The sequence below is a fragment of the Pristiophorus japonicus genome, chromosome 18 (genome assembly GCF_044704955.1).
Source record: "Pristiophorus japonicus isolate sPriJap1 chromosome 18, sPriJap1.hap1, whole genome shotgun sequence".
Taxonomy (NCBI): domain Eukaryota; kingdom Metazoa; phylum Chordata; class Chondrichthyes; family Pristiophoridae; genus Pristiophorus; species Pristiophorus japonicus.
In genome coordinates, this window is record NC_091994.1 from 88053239 (window position 1) to 88076563 (window position 23325).

A 23325-nucleotide genomic window follows, 5' to 3' on the forward strand; every position below is an offset into this window, starting at 1 on the left:
CAAACAATGCACGGATCAATAGATACAGAGAGGGTTAATGGAGCTCAGAGACACCAATACACTGATCAATTGATGGAGGGCCAATAAACAGAGGGTTACTGGGACAGAGGGGCAATAAATGGAGCAACTCCAGGTTAGCGCTGCAGTATCCAGAGAGACGTCAGGGGAAAGAGGGGCAATGAATAAGGAGACACCGCGACAGTGTCAATAAACAGGGAGACGAGCCAATAATATAGTCCAGTGAAAGCAAGGGGTAATAAAGAGAAACTCCAGAGCAGAGAGGGACAATATATCAGGACATGAGGACAATTAACAGACACTAGGGGAGAGCGAGTCATAGAGAGAATTAATAGAGACATGTAGTTGAAGATAGAGAGGCAATAACATACACCAGGGTAGAGAGGAGGCAAGACTTACAAAGACGTCAATCTGCTAAATACAGGACCATCAGTACAGTGATAACAAGTCGGTTAAGAATCCTTGGTAGGAGTGGTTAATAAGGACCTGCCATCTCTAGCATAACATGAAAAATGCTGAGGGAAAAGCTGTGCCCATCAGAGCCCCAGAGTACAACCAGCAGAGAATAGACCAGGAAAAACACTCCTGGACACAGCAAGTGCTGTGGACTTTTGGCAGTCTGAGGATCACCATCTTCCATTGAAATAAACCCCCTCCCTCTGCTGTCAGCAGAGAGGGATGCTTTTTTGCAAGGGTTTACACCAGCCTGGGGCAGGGCTTGAGTTATGAAGTTTGCTGCTGATGAAAATTCATTGAAAACCTCAATAATAACAGCTCTATGTTGTGGGGCAAAAAAGTAAATGGGAAAATGTATTTTTAGTGTAAGTTTTTTTTTATATTTTAGAAACTTGGGACAGGCCAGTTTAAAACTGCACCATCTCATTTAAACCCAGAAAGGTAGCCCCAGTTGGTACAGTGAAACGTTTTAGCAGTGGGAAGCTGCTATCCCGGGTTTATTCCTGAGTGCTACAAGAGCTGTGTCTAGGTTGAAGTTGACATTGGGTCCTGATATGAATCATTAGTGGAAACACATACCCTTGTATTTATTAATTAATATCTTTGAAATTCCCACTTCAGCTGTGCAAAGCTGTAGTACGACATTTTGAGGCACTCCCACCACATCCCACTGATCAGAGGATTGTTTAAGATGGTGGATAAAGCTTCTGGTGAATCCACTTACAACGTATCTATGAAAAGGAGCACTGCAATACCGTTAGAAATGTTTGCAACAGACACTCGGCAAGTACATCCTTATAATACCATCCCACAAACTGATAAAGACATCAAGTAGGATAAGTGACAGTGGACAACTTTGCCTCCTCTTTCAAGAGAGATATCTTCAGTTCCCATCTACCCTTACATTGGATCTTGTAACTGGTGCATATATTACAGATAAAATTCATGATTTGGCCACCCCTTAGTTTCCAGCTTCTTCATGAGAGGCACCAGATTGAAAGTCTTTTGAAAATCATAGAAAGCGGTGGAAGTGGGTTGCCCCTAAATCTGACAACCTTCTGTGATCATGAATAAAGCTGTCACTTGTACTTTACATTCTTTGAGAGTTATTATTCCACATCCGATATCTATGCTGTGATAACCCCGAGGACCACGTGAGAGCCATTGATGTCAGTGAGAATCCTCAATAATTTTCAGGCTCATTAGATCCCCCTTCTTGTGGATGGAAACCACAGCTGTGCTCTGTTTTCCCACATTACAACAGTGACGACACTCCAAAAGTACTTCATTGGTTGTAAAGCGCTTTGTGATGTTTGGCGATCATGAAAGGCGCTACATAAATCCAAGTCTTTCTTTCTGGAACACTGGGCATGTGCACCTCAATCATATTTACCAGCTCCAAAGTGAGTTGGTAGTTCCCGGTGCTATTCTCCATCATTGATGTTCTTCCCCCTCTCATCTTGAGCAGCATTTGAGCTGAATCCCATTGCTGCACAGTGCCATACCATTTCGTAGGTGTTACAATGTGGAATCTCACCCCACCCCTATTCCCCGTGGTTGATTAAGGCCTTTTAAGACATTCCATTTTTTGCAATTCTCCGTGCAGATGGGTGTTTGCTAGCCAGACATCGGATGCCGCCGTGGGTTTGTTGGCGAGCACTGGACTTGTCAGTCATTTGTACCTGTCTGGAGGAACATTTAACCTTGATTGACAACAGACGATTGCCAACGGAAAATCAACTTAGATTAGTTTTTACGTAATTGAGTGCCTTCGTGGACAAATGCGGTCCACTAATGTGGCTTCATCTCTTTCTCAGTCACCTTGATGGGGTGCTGCTTAGTGGATGAGCAGCTGACGGACTCTGGATTGTAGCTCAGTTTGTTTATGATCTGAGCAACAGAGGCAAGGAGATTGTTGGACACATTATCTGCCATAAAATCTTTGCTATCGGCAGTCACTCAGACCGAGTCCCAGGCTTTGTAGGCAGCAGTGCCCTTGTGGCTGACCATCTTGCTCAGATTAAGAAAGAAAAGAAAGACTTGTATTTATATAGCGCCTTTCATGACCACCAAATGTCTCAATGCACTTTACAGCCAATAAAATATCTTTGGAGTGTAGTTACTGTTGTAATGTGGGAAACATGACAGCCAACTTGCGCACAGCAAGCTTCCACAAACAGCAATGTGATAATGACCAGATAATCTGTTTTTGTTATGTTGATTGAGGGATAAATATTGGCCAGGACACCAGGGATAACACCCCTGCTCTTCAAAATAATGCCATAGGATCTTTTACATCCACCTGGGAGAGCAGACGGGACCTCGGTTTAATGTCTCATCCGAAAGACAGCACCTCCAACAGTGCAGCACTCCCTCAGCACTGCACTATGAAGCACAGAGGCCATCAGCAACACACACGTTGTCTGTGAATGCTGATTAGATCTGATTGTTAGGGCATCAGAAGAAATAGTTAACAGAATTATGTACACTTATCAGTTTGAGACAATGGTCATTGACACATTTCAGAAAGGTTCACACTTACAATATTAGTTTCATTCATTGAGCAAAGCAGAAGGCCCAGTTTGATACACAATGATTCCCACCTTAGGTTGAGGAGGGGGACAAGATTTCTGATCCATGGTACAGTTTGAAAGAAGCAACTGTCTCTAATTAAGTACCTGTGAGTTCAGTGATACTAACTGATAAAGTGAACTGAGGCTCATATCAAAGACAAGGATCGTATCATTTTTTTTTTGCTGTTCCGAAGTGATTGGAAATAGGTAAATCTGACTGCGTTACCGATATTCTTTTCAGTTATGTATTTTATATATAAAATGAGCCAGCTTGTTGATTTACCGTTGGTCCCATCTCACCTGCGTGCTCATCAGTCCGCCTGCCGGAAGACAGGAAATAGATACGGGGCACGTGCAAGATCACAGAATTCAGTACATCTTATCGTTTCACTGTTACAGCTGCTGCTTCAGGCTACTGTATAACTAGATACTGGACAGTAATGGTGCCTTCCAAATCATTGAGGATGTACGGTCTGTTTAGGCGAGTGACAGGTGCTGCTGAAACCGAGAGTATGCCCAGTACAAGACTTCACTTGCAGGCTGACCCTAGGCTTGTTAGCTTTCATATTTCCCAAGGATGGAGGTATACCGTTGATCAATGTACTCCCAAACCGAATTGGGTTGGTCATTGGGAAGCAAGCCATTTTAGTGAATAGTAGCATTATCTGTCTCATCTTCATTCCCTTTCTCCTCCTAACCCCCGCCCCCCCCCCCCCCCCCACCACCACTATCCCAGTAGCATTGACTTGCTATGTGCTGGCTTACGAGGAGCACAGTTCCTGGGCACAGATTCTCAGTGAATAGGTAGAAGACTCTGTAGTTACATGTGGACAGACAGAGCGACAGGTTTGAAATTGTTAGGCATTTTATTTGGTGCTGTGATTTTTTTGTTCATCAAGGTGAGGGTGTTGCCGAGGAATGGGAATATTCGAGCACCAATATCAGCATCAAGCACTTAAGGTCGGGTATAGGATAATTAGATATAAAGTAAAGCTCTCTCTGCACTGTCCCACCAAGCACTCGCAGGTTAGGTTCAGCAAGGGATAAATGCAGGGTAAAGCTTTCTCTGGCCCCAGCCTCAGAAGACAATCCATTTACCACGTTCCTCATTCTGTGGCCTCTCTGAGAAAGGCAATTTAATGCTGAATTAAGGCTGTTTTATTCTGTGGGACCATCTCTGCTTTGAAATGAGTTACATCCTTCCAGCTCAGTGAAAAGCAGCTCAATATTCGCTGTTAGAAATTAATACATTCCCCACAAGTCAACTAGGTAGCCAACTATGAGAGTCATGGGGTGACCTAAGTAGCCATTGACCAGAATCGATGTAGAAATTTGTGACTTTTCCTGCAGTCTGTTGGAACCAGTACACTAATTAATCACGGTGACTACACAGTGCAGAATGCCATGCAATTAAAAGGACTTGTACTGTGACCCCAGCTGACCTCCCTTTCCTCCTCTCCTAGGGATGGATTTTCCACAGCACAGTCACCAGGTTCTGGAGCAGTTGAATCAACAGAGGCACCTCGGGCTGCTCTGCGACTGCACCTTTGTCGTGGACGGCATCGACTTCAAGGCTCACAAGGCGGTGCTGGCCGCATGCAGCGAATATTTCAGGACATTGTTCCTGGACCAGAAGGATGTGGTGCACCTGGACATCAGCAATGCAGCAGGTGAGAATCTGGCAGGTGCTGGGGCTCTGGCCCACAGGAGATATAAAGACATCAGGGAAGGCAAGGGTTAACGTCAATATCACTATCAGCCTGGTGCTATAATTCATGTCTAGCATTCTAAACCAGGGCTCTATTTAAATTACCCTGTTCAATTTTCAGAAGGCTGTTATAGCTCTCAAGGTTAATGCACCCAGCGTGAGACTGAGCTCCACAGGCTAGAAAAGAAAGAACTTGGCATATATATTTGCACCGTTTACAAACACAGCACTTCGCACAGCCACTGAATTACTTTTGAAGTGTATAGTTACTGTTGTAATGTAGGAAATGTGGCAGCCAATTTGCACACAGCAAGCTCCCACAAACAGCAGTGAGATAAATGACCAGATGATGCCCTAGAAATTCATCTCAGCCGGTGGCACAAAACAGGCGGTATCCGCCCATTATACACAGCGCCGTATCAGGTTCTGCATATAACAGGCGGCCAATCCGATACAACCTGTTTCACACCACCGCCCCAGTCTAATTTCTTGGCCGATATATCTTTGTTGCTGTTGATTTAGGGATAAATGTTTTGGCCAGGACTTTGGAAGAACCCCCCCGCTCTTTGAGTAGTGCCATGGGATCTTGTCACATCCATCTCAGAGGGCAGACAGGAATAATGTCTCATCCAAAATACCGCACTCCCTCAGTGCTGCACTGGACTGTTGGCCTACATTAAGGCCTCAGGTTTTATCATCTATCATTTAAGACTGAGATGAGGAGTAATTTCTTCACTCAGGGTTGTGAATCTTTGAAATTCTCTACCCAAAAGGGATGTGAATGCAGAGTCATTAAGTATATTCACGGCAGAGATTGATAGATTTTTGGACTCTAGGAGAATCAAGGGATATGGGGACAGTGCAGGAAAGTGGATTTGAGGTCAAAGTTCAGCCATGATCGTATTGAATGGCGGAGTAGGCTCGAGGGGCTGTATGGCCTACTCCTGCTCCTATTTCTTATGTTCTTAAAACTTTATGTTGATGAGCTGGGCAGCCTTAAGGTAGCGTTCAGTTGGATTGTTCGACAATACAAAACAATGCGAAGCACAGCCTCTCAGCAGCTCTGCTCGGTTAAGCGAGGTGAAATTTCTAGCTTGTGTATGAGAGTCACTGAGAAATAGATTGAAATGTTTGAAACTAACTTGGCTCATGACTGACAATAGTTGTCTTAGACGGGAGGTCTTCATGCTCCACCAGGGATGGATTGAACCCTCAGTGGTAATCGAGTGCAGTGATCTGAGATACTTTCTCATAGGTCTCGGCCAGGTGTTAGAATTCATGTACACGGCCAAGCTCAACCTGACCTCGGCCAACGTTTTTGACGTGCAGGCAGTGGCCGGCTTCCTACAGATGCACGACATTGTAAGCACGTGTGCGACTTTCATCGAAGGTAAATCCTGCACCCCGTCACTGGCTGTCACCAAAGAGGAGCCTTCTCCTTCGGCTAGTGGTATGTATGAAAGAGACAAAAGTTCAGATGCATTTTAAACCCTTATCCTGTTCTCTCTTTGTCCCCCAACTCCTTCAGAGTATTGAAAGAGCGAGTAGAAATAATTGGTAGTTTGAGACGGTGTCTGTATCTAACTGCACTGATCCTGTCTCAGAAACAGGTGTAGAGACACAAAGCTGTGATGAAAAGCAGGAAAGAGAACTTGTTGCAGTCGCAGATTCTCCTGAGAAAGAGAAGAAGGACCCAGCTGAGGAAGTAAGGGAGGAAGCAGCAGTGGAGTCAGAAGATGATGACACAGCGGTGGAGTTTGAAGATGACGAAGACGAAGATTACAAGCCTGGTCAGTTGGTGTCCTCACCATGCTGCGTCGCGGGTTAGCTCACACATTTACCGCATTCTCATCTTTGCTGCCATGAATTTTGGAAGCTGGTGGAAATCAGTGACGACAGCTCAGGAGCAGCAGGGCAGCTGAACCAGAGTGAATCACTAATGTTCTGCTGGATGTGCCAGAGTCTTCAAAAGCTGCATGCTGTGTGAGGCAGAGTTTGAGGCTCATGGTGGGTTAACCGGTTTTAGGATCTGTGTCTGACTCACCTGAGACAATACAACTAAATGGGGAAAAGAACAGACCTTCAGAATCTGTTTGGTATTAGAAACTAGTTTATAAAATTTGCAGCTACACGAAACGATGATCTGTTGTCAATAAGTGTTGAAGTATCCACACACAGCTTCCCTCTCCCCATTCTAGTATGCACACTCTGTGCCGTGCACCATCTGTGGGTAGACAGGCCTCTGCCAGCCAAAAGGAGATGGAGGAGAGAGCTGCAACGTGTGCTCCCTCCAGTTTCTTCCCTCTTCTCTCTCACTCCCCCTCCCCCGAGAGAGAAATGTTTAGGAGCTCAGCCTGTAGGTGTGTATCGCCTCCCCCACGGTGTGGTGCGTTAATGCTCCATTGTGCTGTGCTGCCTGCCAGTCATGTCCATGTTCCCTTTAGTTCCTGCCACCTGCCCTCGTGACTGATTTCTCATCTTGTTGAGGGTGTGCCTGAATGCTGTCCCTGTGACTTATCTCTGGTTGTGTTTCCCTAGGGGACATGGTGAAAGATGCCGTCTCAAAGATATATGGTAAACGGCGGCACCTTACTGCCAGGAAAAGCACTTCAAGTGACACCAAAGAATGCGACACCTCAGAGAATCCCGATGAAGGTATAGTCTTCAGTCTGTACTATCATCAGTTGGGTTGTAGCCTGTTCGGGTGGGCAAGCTTGCGGCACAATATATATATATATATTTTTTAAATGCACTCTTTTGTCTGTTAGTCTGTCTATTTTGTGATAACCCACTGGTCTGTGCTAATCAGGTCGGAGATACCCTCTTATTGGTTGCTGCGAAGAACCGGATTAGTAGCAAGCAATTAGATGTGATATTCATTGGCCGCCATCTCTTCACCACCGCCCCCGCCCCCCCCTCCCGCCCCTCACAACCTGCCACTAATACGTTTCTATTTTTAAGAATGAGAGTATGGGAGACAAACAGTGAGCCAGTGCAAGGAAGAGACATGTCAATTTTAATTTTCTTTTTATCCCCAAGCAATATCTATCTTTCCGTCCTGAAAGTGCGATTCCTCCTGGCATACAGTTCCACGGATGCTGGCTGCCCTCCAGTGCCTCAACTAACTGGCCATTCTTCATGTGAAAGCCTAAACAGAGAGTGTGGGCAGGATATCTGACTGTATGGGGTGTTAAAGCCAAGCCTGATTCTCTCCTCGCCCAAGATATAAGCACGCACACTTTCTAACAGGGGTCATTGACTGGAGATCAGGAACGAGAACCATGGCTGATTTTCCCCTTCCCTGGCCCAGGGCAACTTGGGCCAATTGTAGTGCCCTTACTGCTGTCCCAGCCCAGACCAGCTAACTCAAACTGCGACCGAATGGTTCAGTATGATGCTTGATGAGGGCAGCTTGGAACCAATCATTTTAAGAAAGAAAGACTTGGATTTATATAGCGCCTTTCACAACCACCGGACGTCTCAAAGCGCTTTACAGCCAATGAAGTACTTTTGGAGTGCAGTCACTATTGTAGACATAGAAACATAGAAAATAGGTGCAGGAGTAAGCCATTCGGCCCTTCGAACCTGCACCACCATTCAATGAGTTCATGACTGAACATGCAACTTCAGTACCCCATTCCTGCTTTCTCACCATACCCCTTGATCCCCCTAGTAGCAAGGACTACATCGAACTCCTTTTTGAATATATTTAGTGAATTGGCCTCAGCAACTTTGTGGTAGAGAATTCCACAGGTTCACCACTCTCTGGGTGAAGAAGTTTCTCCTCATCTCAATCCTAAATGGCTTACCCCTTATCCTTAGACTGTGACCCCTGGTTCTGGACTTCCCCAACATTGAGAACATTCTTCCTGCATCTAACCTGTCTAAACCTGTCAGAATTTTAAACGTTTCTATGAGATCCCCTCTCATTCTTCTGAACTCCAGTGAATACAAGCCCAGTTGATCCAGTCTTTCTTGATAGGTCAGTCCCGCCATCCCGGGAATCAGTCTGGTGAACCTTCGCTGCACTCCCTCAATAGCAAGAATGTCCTTCCTCAAGTTAGGAGACCAAAACTGTACACAATACTCCAGGCCTCACCAAGGCCCTGTACAACTGTAGTAACACCTCCCTGCCCCTGTACTCAAATCCCCTTGCTATGAAGGCCAACATGCCATTTGCTTTCTTCACTGCCTGCTGTACCTGCAACCTTCAATGACTGATGCACCATGACACCCAGGTCTCGTTGCACCTCCCCTTTTCCTAATCTGTCACCATTCAGATAATAGTCTGTCTCTCTGTTTTTATCACCAAAGTGGATAACCTCACATTTATCCACATTATACTTCATCTGCGATGCATTTGCCCACTCACCTAACCTATCCAAGTCACTCTGCAGCCTCATAGCATCATCCTCGCAGCTCACACTGCCACCCACCTTAGTGTCATCCGCAAATTTGGAGATACTACATTTAATCCCCTCGTCGAAATCATTAATGTACAATGTAAACAGCTGGGGCCCCAGCACAGAACCTTGTAGTACCCCACTAGTCACTGCCTGCCATTCTGAAAAGTACCCATTTGCTCCTACTCTTTGCTTCCTGTCTGCCGACCAGTTCTCAATCCACGTCAGCACACTACCTCCAATCCCATGTGCTTTAACTTTGCACATTAATCTCTTGTGTGGGACCTTGTCGAAAGCCTTCTGAAAGTCCAAATACACCACATCAACTGGTTCTCCCTTGTCCACTCTACTGGAAACATCCTCAAAAAATTCCAGAAGATTTGTCTTGCATGACTTCCCTTTCACAAATCCATGCTGACTTGGACCTATCATGTCACCATTTTCCAAATGCGCTGCTATGACATCCTTAATAATTGATTCCATCATTTTACCCACTACCGATGTCAGGCTGACTGGTCTATAATTCCCTGTTTTCTCTCTCCCTCCTTTTTTAAAAAGTGGGGTTACATTGGCTACCCTCCACTCCATAGGAACTGATCCAGAGTCTATGGAATGTTGGAAAATGACTGTCAATGCATCCGCTATTTCCAAGGCCACCTCCTTAAGTACTCTGGGATGCAGACCATCAGGCCCTGGGGATTTATCGGCCTTCAATCCCATCAATTTCCCCAACACAATTTCCTGACTAATAAGGATTTCCCTCAGTTCCTCCTTCTTACTAGACCCTTTTATATCCGGAAGGTTGTTTGTGTCCTCCTTAGTGAATACCGAACCAAAGTACTTGTTCAATTGGTCTGCCATTTCTTTGTTCCCCGTTATGACTTCCCCTGATTCTGACTGCAGGGGACCTACGTTTGTCTTTACTAACCTTTTTCTCTTTACATATCTATAGAAGCTTTTGCAGTCCGTTTTAATGTTCCCTGCAAGCTTCCTCTCGTACTCTATTTTCCCTGCCCTAATCAAACCCTTCGTCCTGCTCTGCTGAGTTCTAAATTTCTCCCAGTCCCCGGGTTCGCTGCTATTTCTGGCCAATTTGTATGCCACTTCCTTGGCTTTAATACTATCCCTGATTTCCCTTGATAGCCACGGTTGAGCCACCTTCCCTTTTTTATTTTTACGCCAGACAGGGATGTACAATTGTTGTAGTTCATCCATGCAGTCTCTAAATGTCTGCCATTGCCCATCCACTGTCAACCCCTTAAATATCATTCGCCAATCTATCCTAGCCAATTCACGCCTCATACCTTCAAAGTTACCCTTCTTTAAGTTCTGGACCATGGTCTCTGAATTAGCTGTTTCCTTCTCCATCCTAATGTAGAATTCCACCATATTGGTTCCTCGACATATTGCTGTAGAAAACCATCCCTTATGCACTCCAGGAAATCCTCCTCCACCGTATTGCTTCCAGTTTGGTTAGCCCAATCTATATGCATATTAAAATCACCCATGATAACTGCGGCACCTTTATTGCATGCACCCCTAATTTCCTGTTTGATGCCCTCCCCAACATCACTACTACTGTTTGGAGGTCTGTACACAACTCCCACTAACGTTTTTTTTCCTTTGGTGTTCTGCAGCTCTACCCATATAGATTCCACATCATCCAAGCTAATGTCCTTCCTAACTATTGCATTAATCTCCTCTTTAACCAGCAATGCTACCCCACCTCCTTTTCCTTTTATTCTATCCTTCCTGAATATTGAATACCCTTGGATGTTGAGTTCCCAGCCCTATTCATCCTGGAGCCACGTCTCTGTAATCCCAATCACATTATATCTGTTAACAACTATTTGCACAGTTAATTCGTCCACCTTATTACGAATACTCCTTGCATTAAGACACAAAGCCTTCAGGCTTGTTTTTTTAACACTCTTTGTCCTTTTAGAATTATGATGTTGTGTGGCCCTTTTTGTTTCTTGCCTTTGTTTACTCGGCCTTCCACAATTGCTTTTTACCTTTCTACCATCTGTTTCTGACTCCATATTACTTTGCCCTGTCTCGCTGCATAGGTTCCCATCCCCCCGCCATATTAGTTTAAACACTCCCGAACTGCATGAGCAAATGTTACCCCCAGGACATCAGTTCCAGTCCTGCCCTGTAATGTGGGAAATTTAAAAGAACATCGGTCACTGCAATGGACTGATAAGGTACCACATTCGAGATAATGTGCCTCCTGCTTTTGTTCATCTCCACAGAGGTAACAGAAGATGAGCTCAAGGAGGCAGATAAAGTGGAGCTTGATGATGACGACACTGAGATAGAGGAGAATGGCGATGTGATGGCACACAGTCACGGAGGCAGTCAGGCACACTCTGAGTACAGTGAGAAGCTAGACGGTGCCTCCGAGTCGGATGCAACATTGGATGATCAGGATAGTGCTCACGACACCAGACGTCGCCGCTTTGGGCCGTACATCGACCGCACCGAATCTCGTCCTTACGGATCGATAACGCACAAGTGCAGGGTAAGGGTTCACTGCGATGGATTTACTACCACTGGTTGGGCTCTTTCCCCACTTTGGAATAAGTTTTGCCATTCTGGCCCCTGAACGTGGGAATCACTGCCACTTCATGTGCAGCATATGCTGATTAGCTAACCGTTGTTTTTGTTTCTGCCCACCCCTCTTCCTCCTCAACCACCACAAGTCTGAAGATGCTGAATCTTGCTGGTCACAGTCCTGTCATTCCTTTCCTGCACCTCAAACGAGTGATCATTCTTTGAGGGCGTGCAGCAAAGGTTCACCAGTTGATTCCCGGGATGGCAGGACTGACATATGAGGAGAGACTGGATCAACTGGGCCTGTATTCACTGGAGTTTAGAAGAATGAGAGGGGACTTCATAGAAACATATAAAATTCTGACAGGTTTGGATAGGTTAGAGGCAGGAAGAATGTTCCCGATGTTGGGGAAGTCCAAAACCAGGGGTCAAAGTCTAAGGATAAGGGGTAAGCCATTAAGGACCGAGATGAGGAGAAACTTCTTCATTCAGCGTGTTGTTAACCTGTGGAATTCTCTACCACAGAAGGTTGTTGAGGCCAGTTTGTTAGATATATTTAAGAGGGAGTTAGATATGGCCCTTACAGCTAAAGGGATCAAGGGGTATGGAGAGAAAGCAGGAAAGGGGTACTGAGATTAATGATCAGCCATGATCTTATTGAATGGTGGCGCAGGCTCGAAGGGCCGAATGGCCTACTCCTGTACCTATTTTCTATGTTTCCATGTATGATTGCCTGGACAGTGGCAGTCAGCACTCTATTTGGCCAGGAAGGGCCATGCTGAAGAGGCTGTTCTGGTGCTTACCTGATGTGCACGCATCTGCACTTTCCAGCGGGGAGGTGACCGGGGCCTTCCCCACAGCGGCACTCGTTACTACAACCGTTTTAGCCCGTTCTATGTCTTCTTTACTGTAGGACTGCGGGAAGGAGTTTACGCACACGGGAAACTACAAGCGGCACGTCCGCATCCACACGGGAGAGAAGCCGTTCTCCTGCAGGGAGTGCAATAAAGCATTCTCCGACCCCGCTGCCTGCAAAGCGCACGAGAAAACCCACAGGTATGGGAAAGTCCCCACTGCTCTTATAATCAATGGGAATGACTCGTAAAATGTAGTGAGCCAGTCGTTTGTCAGTTCGGGGGAGGAGCTGTCCGTCGGCTTTCCCTTTTGGTGTATAAAGCTAACAGGCATTAATTAACATGTAGGGTACCGCTGACTTTCTGAGTGAGGTTATTTCTGAGAGGCAGTAGAGAGTTCCAGTATGGGAGTGGCATCGACAGAGGCTGTGGGAGCGGGAAACAGCAGAGAATGGTCAGTACCTCCCAAACAGATAGAAATTGCATCACGTCCATCATAGCAACTCTGAGACTGGGAAAGTAACAATGTAAAGGGCAAAGAGGGGGAGGAATTCCTGAAATGTGTACAAGTGCACTTATGGAGGCAGAGGGCATGGCCGAGGCACTAAATGAGTACTTTGCATCTGCCTTCACTGAAGAAGCGATGCTGCCAATGTCACAGGAAAGGAGGAGGTAGTAGAGAAATCTGATCGGATAAAAATAGATAAAGAGGAGCTACTTAAAATGTTGGCACCACTCAAAGTAGAAAAGTCACTCGATTTGGATGGGATGGATCCAGGTTGCCGAGGGTAGTAAGGGTGGAAAATACGGAGCTCTCTGACCAAAATCTTCCAATCTTCCTTGGATACGGGAGTGGTGCCAGAGGACTGGAGGATTGAAAGCAGAGAGTATTGGTGAACGGTTGTTTTTTAGACTGGAGAGAAGTGTGCAGTGATGTTCCCAGGGGTCGGTGTTGGGACTGCTCTTACTGGTATGTATTAGTGACCTAGTGACCTACGTCTTTCTCTGTATAACACTGGGGTACAGTACTGGTGGGTACAGGACTGTTACTGTATAACACTGGGATACAGTACTGGTGGGTACAGGACTGTTACTGTATAACACTGGGGTACAGTACTGGGGGATACAGGTCTGTCACTGTATAACACTGGGATACAGTACTGGTGGGTACAGGACTGTTACTGTATAACACTGGGATACAGTACTGGTGGGTACAGGACTGTTACTGTATAACACTGGGGTACAGTACTGGGGGATACAGGACTGTTACTGTATAACACTGGGGCACAGTACTGGGGGACACAGGACTGTTACTGTATAACACTGGGGCACAGTACTGGGGGATACAAGTCTGTCACTGTATAACACTGGGGTACAGTATTGCTGAGTACAGGTCTGTCACTATATAACACTGGGCTACAGTACTGGGGGATACAGGTCTGTCACTATATAACACTGGGATGCAGTACCGGTGTATATAGGTCTGTCACTGTATAACACTGGGGTACAGTACTGGGGGCTACAGGTCTGCCACTATATAACACTGTGGTACAATATTGCTGGGTACAGGTCTGTCACTATATAACACTGGGGTACAGAACTGCTGGGTACAGGTCTGTCACTGTATAACACTGGGCTACAGTACTGGTGTATACAGGTCTGTCACTATATATCACTGGGATGCAGTACCGGTGTATACAGGTCTGTCACTATATAACACTGGGGTACAGAACTGCTGGGTACAGGTCTGTCACTGTATAACACTGGGGTACAGTACTGGGGGATACATGTCTGTCACTATATAACACCTGGGTACAATATTGGTCGGTACAGGTCTGTCACTGTATAACACTGGGGTACGGTAAGAACATGGGAAATAGGAGCAGGAGTAGGCCATTTGGCCCCTCGAGCCTGCTCCACCATTCAATAAGATCATGGCTGATCTGATCATGGACTCGGCTCTGCTTCCCTGCCCACTCCCCATAACCCTTTATTCCCTTATCGCTCAAAAATCTGTCTGTCTCCACCTTAAATATATTCAAATGACCCAGCATCCTCAGCTATTTGGGCGGACAGTTCCATGGATTTATCACCCGCTGAGGGAAGAGGTTCCTCCTTATATCGGTTTTAGGTGGGCGGCCCCTTTTTCTGATACTATGTCCCCTGGTTTTGGTTTCCCCTATAAGTGGAGATATCCTCTCAGCATCCACCTTGTTGAGCCCCCTCATTATCTTATGTGTTTTGATGGGATCGCCTCTCATTGTTCTGAACTCTGGTGAGTGTGGGCCTGGCCTACTCAACCTATCTTCGTGGGATAACCCCCTCACCTCCGGAATCAACCTGGTGAGCCTTCTTTGAACAGCCTCCAGTGCAAGTATATCCTTCCTTAAATACGGAGACCAACACTGGGAAGGGCGACTGGATTAGACGTCACTAAAATCCAGGTCGCTGATTGGAGCGTGGGCAGGTACAGCAGGAGAGGCGGCAAACAGCAGAGGGGCGGCGAGGTCGGGGCGAAGGAGCGACGAGAGATTGTAGAGCGACGTGATCGGGGCCCAGGAGAGGCGTGAGTTCGGGGCCCAGAAGTGTCGAGGGCCCAGCCCATACTAAGAACATAAGAACATAAGAATTAGGAACAGGAGTATGCCATCTAGCCCCTCGAGCCTGCTCCGCCATTCAATAAAATCATGGCTGATCTGGTCGTGGACTCAGCTCCACTTACCCGCCCTCTCCCCGTAACCCTTAATTCCCTTATTGGTTAAAAATCTATCTATCTTTGACTTGAAAACATTCAATGAGCTAGCCTCAACTGCTTCCTTGGGCAGAGAATTCCACAGATTCACAACCCTCTGGGAGAAGAAATTCTTTCTCAACTCGGTTTTCAATTGGCTCCTCTGTATTTTGAGGCTGTGCCCCCTCGTTCTAGTCTCCCCCACCAATGGAAACAACCTCTCTGCCTCTTTCTTGTCTATCCCTTTCATGATTTTAAATGTTTCTATAAGATCACCCCTCATCCTTCTGAACTCCAAGGAGTAAAGACCCAGTCTACTCAATCTATCATCATAAGGTAACCTCCTCATTTCTGGAATCAGCCTAGTGAATCGTCTCTGTACCCCTTCCAAAGCTAGTATATCCTTCCTTAAGTAAGGTGACCAAAACCGCACGCAGTACTCCAGGTGCGGCCTTACCAATACCTTATACAGTTGCAGCAAGACCTCCCTGCTTTTGTACTCCATCCCTCTCGCAATGAAGGCCAACATTCCATTTGCCTTCCTGATTACCTGCTGCACCTGCAAAATAACCTTTTGGGATTCATGCACAAGGACCCCCAGGTCCCTCTGCACCACAGCATGTTGTAAATTCTCCCCATTCAAATAATATTCCCTTTTACTGTTTTTTTTCCCAAGGTAGATGACCTCACACTTTCCGACATTGTATTCCATCTGCCAAACCTTAGCCCATTCGCTTAACCTATCCAAAACTCCTTGCAGCCTCTCTGAGTCCTCTACACAACCCGCTTTCCCACTAATTTTAGTGTCATCTGCAAATTTTGTTGCACTACACTCTGTCCCCTCTTCTAGGTCATCTATGTATATTGTAAACAGTTGTGGTCCCAGCACTGATCCCTGTGGCACACCACTAACCACTGATTTCCAACCGGAAAAGGACCCATTTATCCCGACTCTCTGCTTTCTGTTCGCCAGCCAATTCTCTATCCATGCTAATACATTTCCTCTGACTCCGCGTACCTTTATCTTCTGCAGTAACCTTTTGTGTGGCACCTTATCGAATGTCTTTTGGAAATCTAAATACACCACATACTGCGATCTGTGTGTGCACTAGATCCATGCAGCAGAGCTGGTCTCCAGTAGTCTTGGTTAATCCTTGCCATTCTACCAAGACCTAGCTCTGTCAAGCCCGTGTGATGGCTGGTGTACAATGGCCACCACACGTTATAAAAATCCACGCACAGGCATCTTCCACCCTTCAATATGTAGTTCGGGACCTGGAATGTCAGGTCCTTCATTGAAACACCTGTGAACTCATCCCTTTTTGGTGTGGAAGCAAGTCATCTTTGATACAAGGGACCACCTAAGAAGAAGAATTAGTGACCTGGACTTGGGGAAACAGTGCATCATTTCAAACTCTGCAAATGACATGAAACTCAGAAATGTAGTAAACAGTGAGAAGGATAGTAACAGACTTCAGGGGGACACAGACAGACTGGTGAAATGGGCAGGCAGATGGCAGATGAAATTTAACACAAGAGAAGTGTGAAGTGATTTATTTTGGTAGGAAGAATGAGGAGAGGCAATATAAACTAAATGCTACAATTTTAAATGAGGTGCAGGAACAGAGAGACCTGGGGTTGTACAAACACAAGACTTTGAAGGTGAAAGGACATGTTGAGAATGCTGTTAAAAAGGTAAATGGGTTTATAAATAGAGTCATAGAATACAAAAACAAGGAGGTTATCCTAAACCTTTATAAAACACTGGTTCGGCTCCAGCTGGAGTATTGTATTCAATTCTGGGCACCACATTTTAGGAAGGATGTCAGGGTCTTAGAGAGGGTGCAAAGAAGATTTATGAGAATGGTACCAGAGATAAAAGACTTCAGTTACATGGAGAGACTAGAGAAATTGAGGTTGTTCTCCTTGATGCAGAGAAGGCTAAGAGGAGATTTGATAGAGGTGATCAAAATCATGAAGAGTTTTGATACAGTAAATAAGGAGAAACTGTTTCCAGTGGCAGTAGGGTCAGTAACCAAAGGGCACGGGTTTAAGGTCATTGGCAAAAGAACCAGCAGCAACATGAGGAAAAACAATATTGTGCAGCGAGTCTGGAATGCACGGCCTGAAAGGGTGGTGGAAGCAGATTCAATAATAACTTTCAGAAGGGAATTGGATAAATACCCGAAGGGGGGAAATTGCAGGGCTATGAGGAAAGAGCAGGGTAGTGGGACTAATTGGATCGAAGAGGCATATAAATTGGCCAGAAAAAGCAGCAAATCTGAGGACTGGGAGAAATTTAGAATTCAGCAGAGGAGGACAAAGGGTTTAATTAGGAGGGGGAAAATAGAGTATGAGAGGAAGCTTGCTGGGAAGATAAAAACTGACTGCAAACGTCTATAGATATGTGAAGAGAAAAAGATTAGTGAAGACAAACGTAGGTCCCTTGCAGTCAGAATCAGGTGAATTTATAATGGGGAACAAAGAAATGGCAGACCAGTTGAACATATACTTTGGTTCTGTCTTCACGAAGGAAGACACAAATAATCTTCCGGAAGTACTAGGGGACCGAGGGTCTAGTGGGAAGAAGGAACTGAAGGATATCCTTATTAGGCAGGAAATTGTGTAGGGAAATTGATGGGATTGAAGGCCGATAAAACCCGGGCCTGATAGTCTGCATCCTAGAGTACTTAAGGAAGTGGCCCTAGAAATAGTGGATGCATTGGTGATCATTTTCCAACAGTCTATCAACTCTGGATCAGTTCCTATGGACTGGAGGGTAGCTAATGTAACACCACTTTTTAAAAAAGGAGGGAGAGAGAAAACGGGTAATTATAAATCGGTTAGCCTGACATCAGTAGTGGGGAAAATGTTGGAATCAATTATTAAAGATGAAGTAACAGTGCATTTGGAAAGCAGTGGATTTATGAAAGGGAAATCATGCTTGACAAATCTTCTGGAATTTTTTGAGGATGTAACTAGTAGAGTGGACAAGGGAGAACCAGTGGATGTGGTGTACTTGGACTTTCAAAAGGCTTTTGACAAGGTCCCACACAAGAGATTGGTGTGCAAAATTAAAGCACATGGTATTGAGGGTAATGTACTGACGTGGATAGAGAACTGGTTGGCAAACAGGAAGCAGAGAGTCGTGATAAATGGGTCCTTTTCAGAATGGCAGGCAGTGACTAGTGGGGTGCCACAGGGCTCAGTGCTGGGACCCCAGCTATTTACAATATACATTAATGATTTAGATGAAAGAATTGAGTGTAATGTCTCCAAGTTTGCAGATGACGCTAAACTAGGTGGCGGTGTGAGCTGTGAGGAGGATGCTAAGAGGCTGCAGGGTGTCTTAGGTGAGTGGGCAAATGCATGGCAGATGCAGTACAATGTGGATAAATGTGAGGTGATCCACTTTAGGGGCAAAAACACGAAGACAGAATATTATCTGAATGGTGGCAGATTAGGAAAAGGGGAGGTGCAACAAGACCTGGGTGTCATGGTACATCAATCATTGAAAGTTGGCATGCAGGTACAGCAGGCGGTGAAGAAGGCAAATGGTATGTTTGCCTTCATAGCTAGTGATTTTGAGTATGGGAGCAGGGAGATCTTACTGCAGTTGTACAGGACCTTGGTGAGGTCTCACCTGGAATATTGTTCAGTTTTGGTCTCCTAATCTGAGGAAGGACATTCTTGCTATTGAGCGAGTGCAGCGAAGGTTCACCAGACTGATTCCAGGGATGGCTGGACTTACATATGAGGAGAGACTGGATCGACTGGGCCTTTATTCACTGGAGTTTAGAAGAATGAGGGGATCGCATAGAAACATATAAAATTCTGACGGGACTGGACAGGTTAGATGCAGGAAGAATGTTCCCGATATTGGGGAGGTCCAGAACCAGAGGACACAGTCTAAGGATAAGGGGCAGGCCATTTAGGACTGAGATGAGGAGAAACTTCTTCACTCAGAGAGTTGTTAACCTGTGGAATTCCCTACCGCAGAGAGTTGTTGATGCCAGTTCATTGGATATATTCAAGAGGGAGTTAGATATGGCCCTTACGGCTAAAGGGATCAAGGGGTATGGAGAGAAAGCAGGAAAGGGGTACTGAGGTGTATGATCAGCCATGATCTTATTGAATGGCGGTGCAGGCTCGAAGGGCCGAATGGCCTACTCCTGTACCTATTTTCTATGTTTCTATGATAGCTCTTTCAAAGAGCTGGCACAGGCACGATGGGTCGAATGACCTCCTTCTATGCTGTATCATTCTATGAGCGGACACAGCAGAAGGTGCGTGAGTTGGGAGCGGGACCACAATCTATTTAGCGACCAAAGATTTGCTTCCTTTGGATGGATTTTCATTGTATAAACCAGAGGTTTTTTTTTTAAACGAACTGTTGGTTCAAGGTTCAGTAATTGCACTGGAGCACAAAAGGCATCTCTACCCATCCAGTTAAACAGATGGAACATTTTGTCGGCTGTGTAATGGCCCTGCGATTCTCCATGCCCAATTTTTCTATGTGCAATGTGCCCATTCGATGCTTTAAGTCCAAGCATTAAAAATCACTGCGGGGTGCATCCTGCGACTGGAATGCTGTGCTGACTTGTACCTGCTCTCCCCACAGTCCTGTTAAGCCTCATTCCTGCGAGGAATGTGGGAAAAGTTACCGGCTGATCAGTTTGCTGAACCTGCATAAGAAGCGACACACGGGCGAAGCCAAATACACGTGCGACGACTGCAGGAAGACGTTCACCACCTCCGGCAACCTGAAACGCCACCAGCTGGTTCACAGCGGTGAGAAACCGTACCAGTGCGACTATTGCGAGAGGTCCTTCTCCGACCCCACTGCCAAAATGCGCCACCTGGAGATGCATGACGCTGACAAGGTTCACAAGTGTCCGCACTGCGAGAAACGTTTTAATCAGGTAGGATAGAGTTTCCCCCTCCTTCCTCTGAGTAGATGTCCTTGTTGGGGTACATCCCAGTGGCATAGGTCAATCTGTGGTACTTCCCCAGTGTGGAAGTGCAATGAAGGTTCATCAGACTGATTCCTGGGATGGGAGGGATTGTCCTATGAGGAGAGATTGAGTAGACTAGGCCTATATTCTCTAGAGTTTAGAAGAATGAGATGTGATCTCATTGAAACAGACAAAATTCTTACAGGGCTTGACAGGGTAGATGCCCCCACCCTCTATCCAGGGGCCAGTTGTAGTGTTCCTAAGATCAGCTAACTTGGCCTAGAACGGGGAAGGTCAGAATTTGCAGCCTCAGCACTATACCAAGCCAGTAAGACCTTTCTCCCGAGTCCAGTTCATTAGGCTATAGGTGGAGCTAAAATGGCATCCAAAGCAATATCGTAAAACACATCACACGACAGAAAGTACAATTCTTTTCTAAAAATGATTTGGATTCTCATATCTGCATGCTGGGCGAGAATGCCACAGATTGAGTTGTCTGTCATTTTACCACGATAATGTGTCAAAAACCCAGAGCGCTGAATTGAAAATCATCTGATGGCTTTTTTGTACTCCCATTCCCCTGGGGTGAGCTTAAGCAGGCTCTGTCAAGGAGGGAAACTAGCTGACACTGAGACAAAAGCAAGAGACTGCGGATGCTGGATATCTGAAATAAAAACCAGAACCGCTGGAAATACTCAGCAGGCCAGGCAGCATTTGTGGAGAGAGAAACCGAGGGAAACGTTTTAGGCGATGACCTTTCATCAGGCTGACGCTGTTTAAAATGCGCCCCCCGGTGGCCAGCAAAGGTGCAGCATCGTGCATATCTGTGTTGTTGTCCACTTCCCAACCAAGTTGTAGTGTGGATAACGCTCGCGGCCTTCCGCGAGAGGTGGGCACCGGAGGGACTGGAGTGCATCATCACCCCCGGCAACCAAATTTTAATTTGATTTAAGATTACTGTCAAAAGTTTAATTTGTTCAATGTGTCGGTTTTAGTGCCCCCTTTTGATCAGGGGGCACTTGATTTACAGGTGCAACTTAAAATAGTAGTAGTGTGGATAAAGGTGTCTAACTTGGGGCCGGTGGTGATGGAGGGAGATAAATGACTTTGTCATTATCAGCAACTACATTGTCCAGAGCCCTTCCCTCCCACCCCCAACCTTATTTATTTTATATTCTGCCTACTCTTCGGGTCTCTCTCAGCAAGGCTCTGCTGCTGAGCTGACTGCTATTAGATTTTGTCATTCTGGAAGCTCAGCTTGGCTCTACCTGAGGCCAACAACCAAGGTCAGAACTCACCTGGTGAGCGGGATCCAGGCCACCTTCTATTTCAACATCAGTGCGCCGTGCCTGCAAGGCACCATGTTATTCTGTTTCTGTGTGGCAAGAAGGTTTTAGAACGGAAACGTTCTCCAGTCGCACTTTTTAGGTGGTTTGTTCTGAATCCTGGTCACTAATTCATGCCGCAAAACTCTAAATACGGCGTAGGCTGGCAATGAAAATTATTGTCACTTTATCTATGTTTTACAGCTGGGAAACTTGAAAGCCCACCTAAAGATTCACATCGTGGATGGACCCCTGAAGTGCAGAGAATGTGGGAAGCAGTTCACCACTTCAGGTGAGAGCTGGGCTCGCTGTGCAATGTGTAGTAATACACTGGGAGTTCCCCGATAACTCAGCCAATTATGGCAGGAAGTAGCCAAGTGATCAGGAAAGATGCTGGGCTCCATTTGCTGAGTTAGCTGATGTCAGCAGAATGAGAAGGGTGGGGCTGCAATTTGACTTTAGTGCACCTCGATGTTCCCTGTAAGCCGTGCTTTGTTCTGCGCGCCCTGTTTCTTTTACGGTGCCCCGCTCCGGGGCTGGGAGTATATTGTCCCTCTTTCATTGCACTTCATTGGCTGTAAAGCGCTTTGAGATGTCCAGTGGGTCGTGAAAGGCGCTATATAAACTATAAAGGCTGGAGAAGCGGCGGGCGGCCAAGAGGGGAGTGGAAGAGAGAGACTGGGAGAGGGGGGGTGGAGAGAGAAAGACGGAGACCGGGGGGAGGTGGGGTGGAGAGAGAGGCGGGGAGAGGAGGGTGGAGAGAGAGAGATGGAGACGGGGGAGGTGGGGTGGAGAGAGAGACGGGGGAGGGGGGGGTGGAGAGAGAGAGAGATTGGGGGGAGGGGGATGGAGAGAGAGAGAGACTGGAGGGGGTGGGGCGAGAGAGAGAGCAACGGACTGGGCCAGGGGGAGAGAGATGGCGACTGTGGGGGGAAGGAGAGAGACTGGAGGAGAGAGAGAGAGCCTGGGGGAGGGGGAGGAGAGACACGGGTAGGGGGAATCGGAGGGGAGAGAGGGAACTCAGGGAAGACAGATCACGTTCTTACAACCCCCTACAAGGGACATGTTGGAGTGGATGAAATCCAGACGTCACGACACTGTCAGTGTTCACTTCATACCCAATAAACCTGTTAATAATCCGTACACACCATCTACGGTGGGGGGGGGGGGGGCGCGTGCGGGGGCATAAGGGCATGCACTTGTGTTCGGGGTAAGGCACTTTGGCTGGGGGAGGGATGTGTCCTTTCTGACTTCTGAAGTAAAAATGGATCATGTTACAATGTGCTAAGTTAAGCTGGGAGGTTCCATTTACACATTCCAGAGAAACTTCAGGGTGTGGCTTATCCTCCTAGGGGACCAATCAGCAATAGGTCATGTGATAATGGAGAGCCAATCAGAGAAACGGCTGCAATTCAGTCAGTACAAATAGACGCATCCCTATATAAATGCAAGTCTTTCTTTCTCTGGGGCTGAGAGTGTATCGTGCCTCCAGGGCTGGTCCTCGTTTGACACTTTCCTGCAGGTCACTCCAGATGATTCACCCGCTCCTGGCTCTAACCCCAATGAATTTACTTTACAGGAAACCTCAAACGCCACCTGCGGATCCACAGTGGGGAGAAGCCATATGTCTGCCCGCACTGCCAGCGCGCCTTTTCTGACCCCGGAGCATTGCAGCGCCACGTGCGCATTCACACAGGTAACGGCCTTAAGTATCTGTGCGTGAAGATCACGACTGGTCAAACAGAA

At 46.4% G+C, this 23325-nt stretch overlaps 1 protein-coding gene across 2 annotated transcripts in view; it reads left to right on the forward strand.

Annotated features, from left to right (window-relative positions):
• zbtb17 (zinc finger and BTB domain containing 17) overlaps positions 1 to 23325 on the forward strand; it is a 28949-nt gene that overhangs the window by 277 nt on the left and 5347 nt on the right. The window contains exons 1-10 of one of the 2 annotated variants that reach the window (XM_070860264.1): positions 73 to 133; positions 4511 to 4717; positions 6011 to 6205; positions 6360 to 6545; positions 7294 to 7410; positions 11414 to 11682; positions 12628 to 12770; positions 19921 to 20221; positions 21784 to 21871; positions 23159 to 23275. In XM_070860264.1, the coding sequence (XP_070716365.1) occupies positions 4513 to 4717; positions 6011 to 6205; positions 6360 to 6545; positions 7294 to 7410; positions 11414 to 11682; positions 12628 to 12770; positions 19921 to 20221; positions 21784 to 21871; positions 23159 to 23275 (1621 nt within the window). In that variant the 5' untranslated portion in view covers positions 73 to 133; positions 4511 to 4512. Of the gene's footprint in view, positions 1 to 72; positions 134 to 4510; positions 4718 to 6010; positions 6206 to 6359; positions 6546 to 7293; positions 7411 to 11413; positions 11683 to 12627; positions 12771 to 19920; positions 20222 to 21783; positions 21872 to 23158; positions 23276 to 23325 lie in introns of those variants that run through there. The other variant, XM_070860263.1, reaches the window with a different exon arrangement.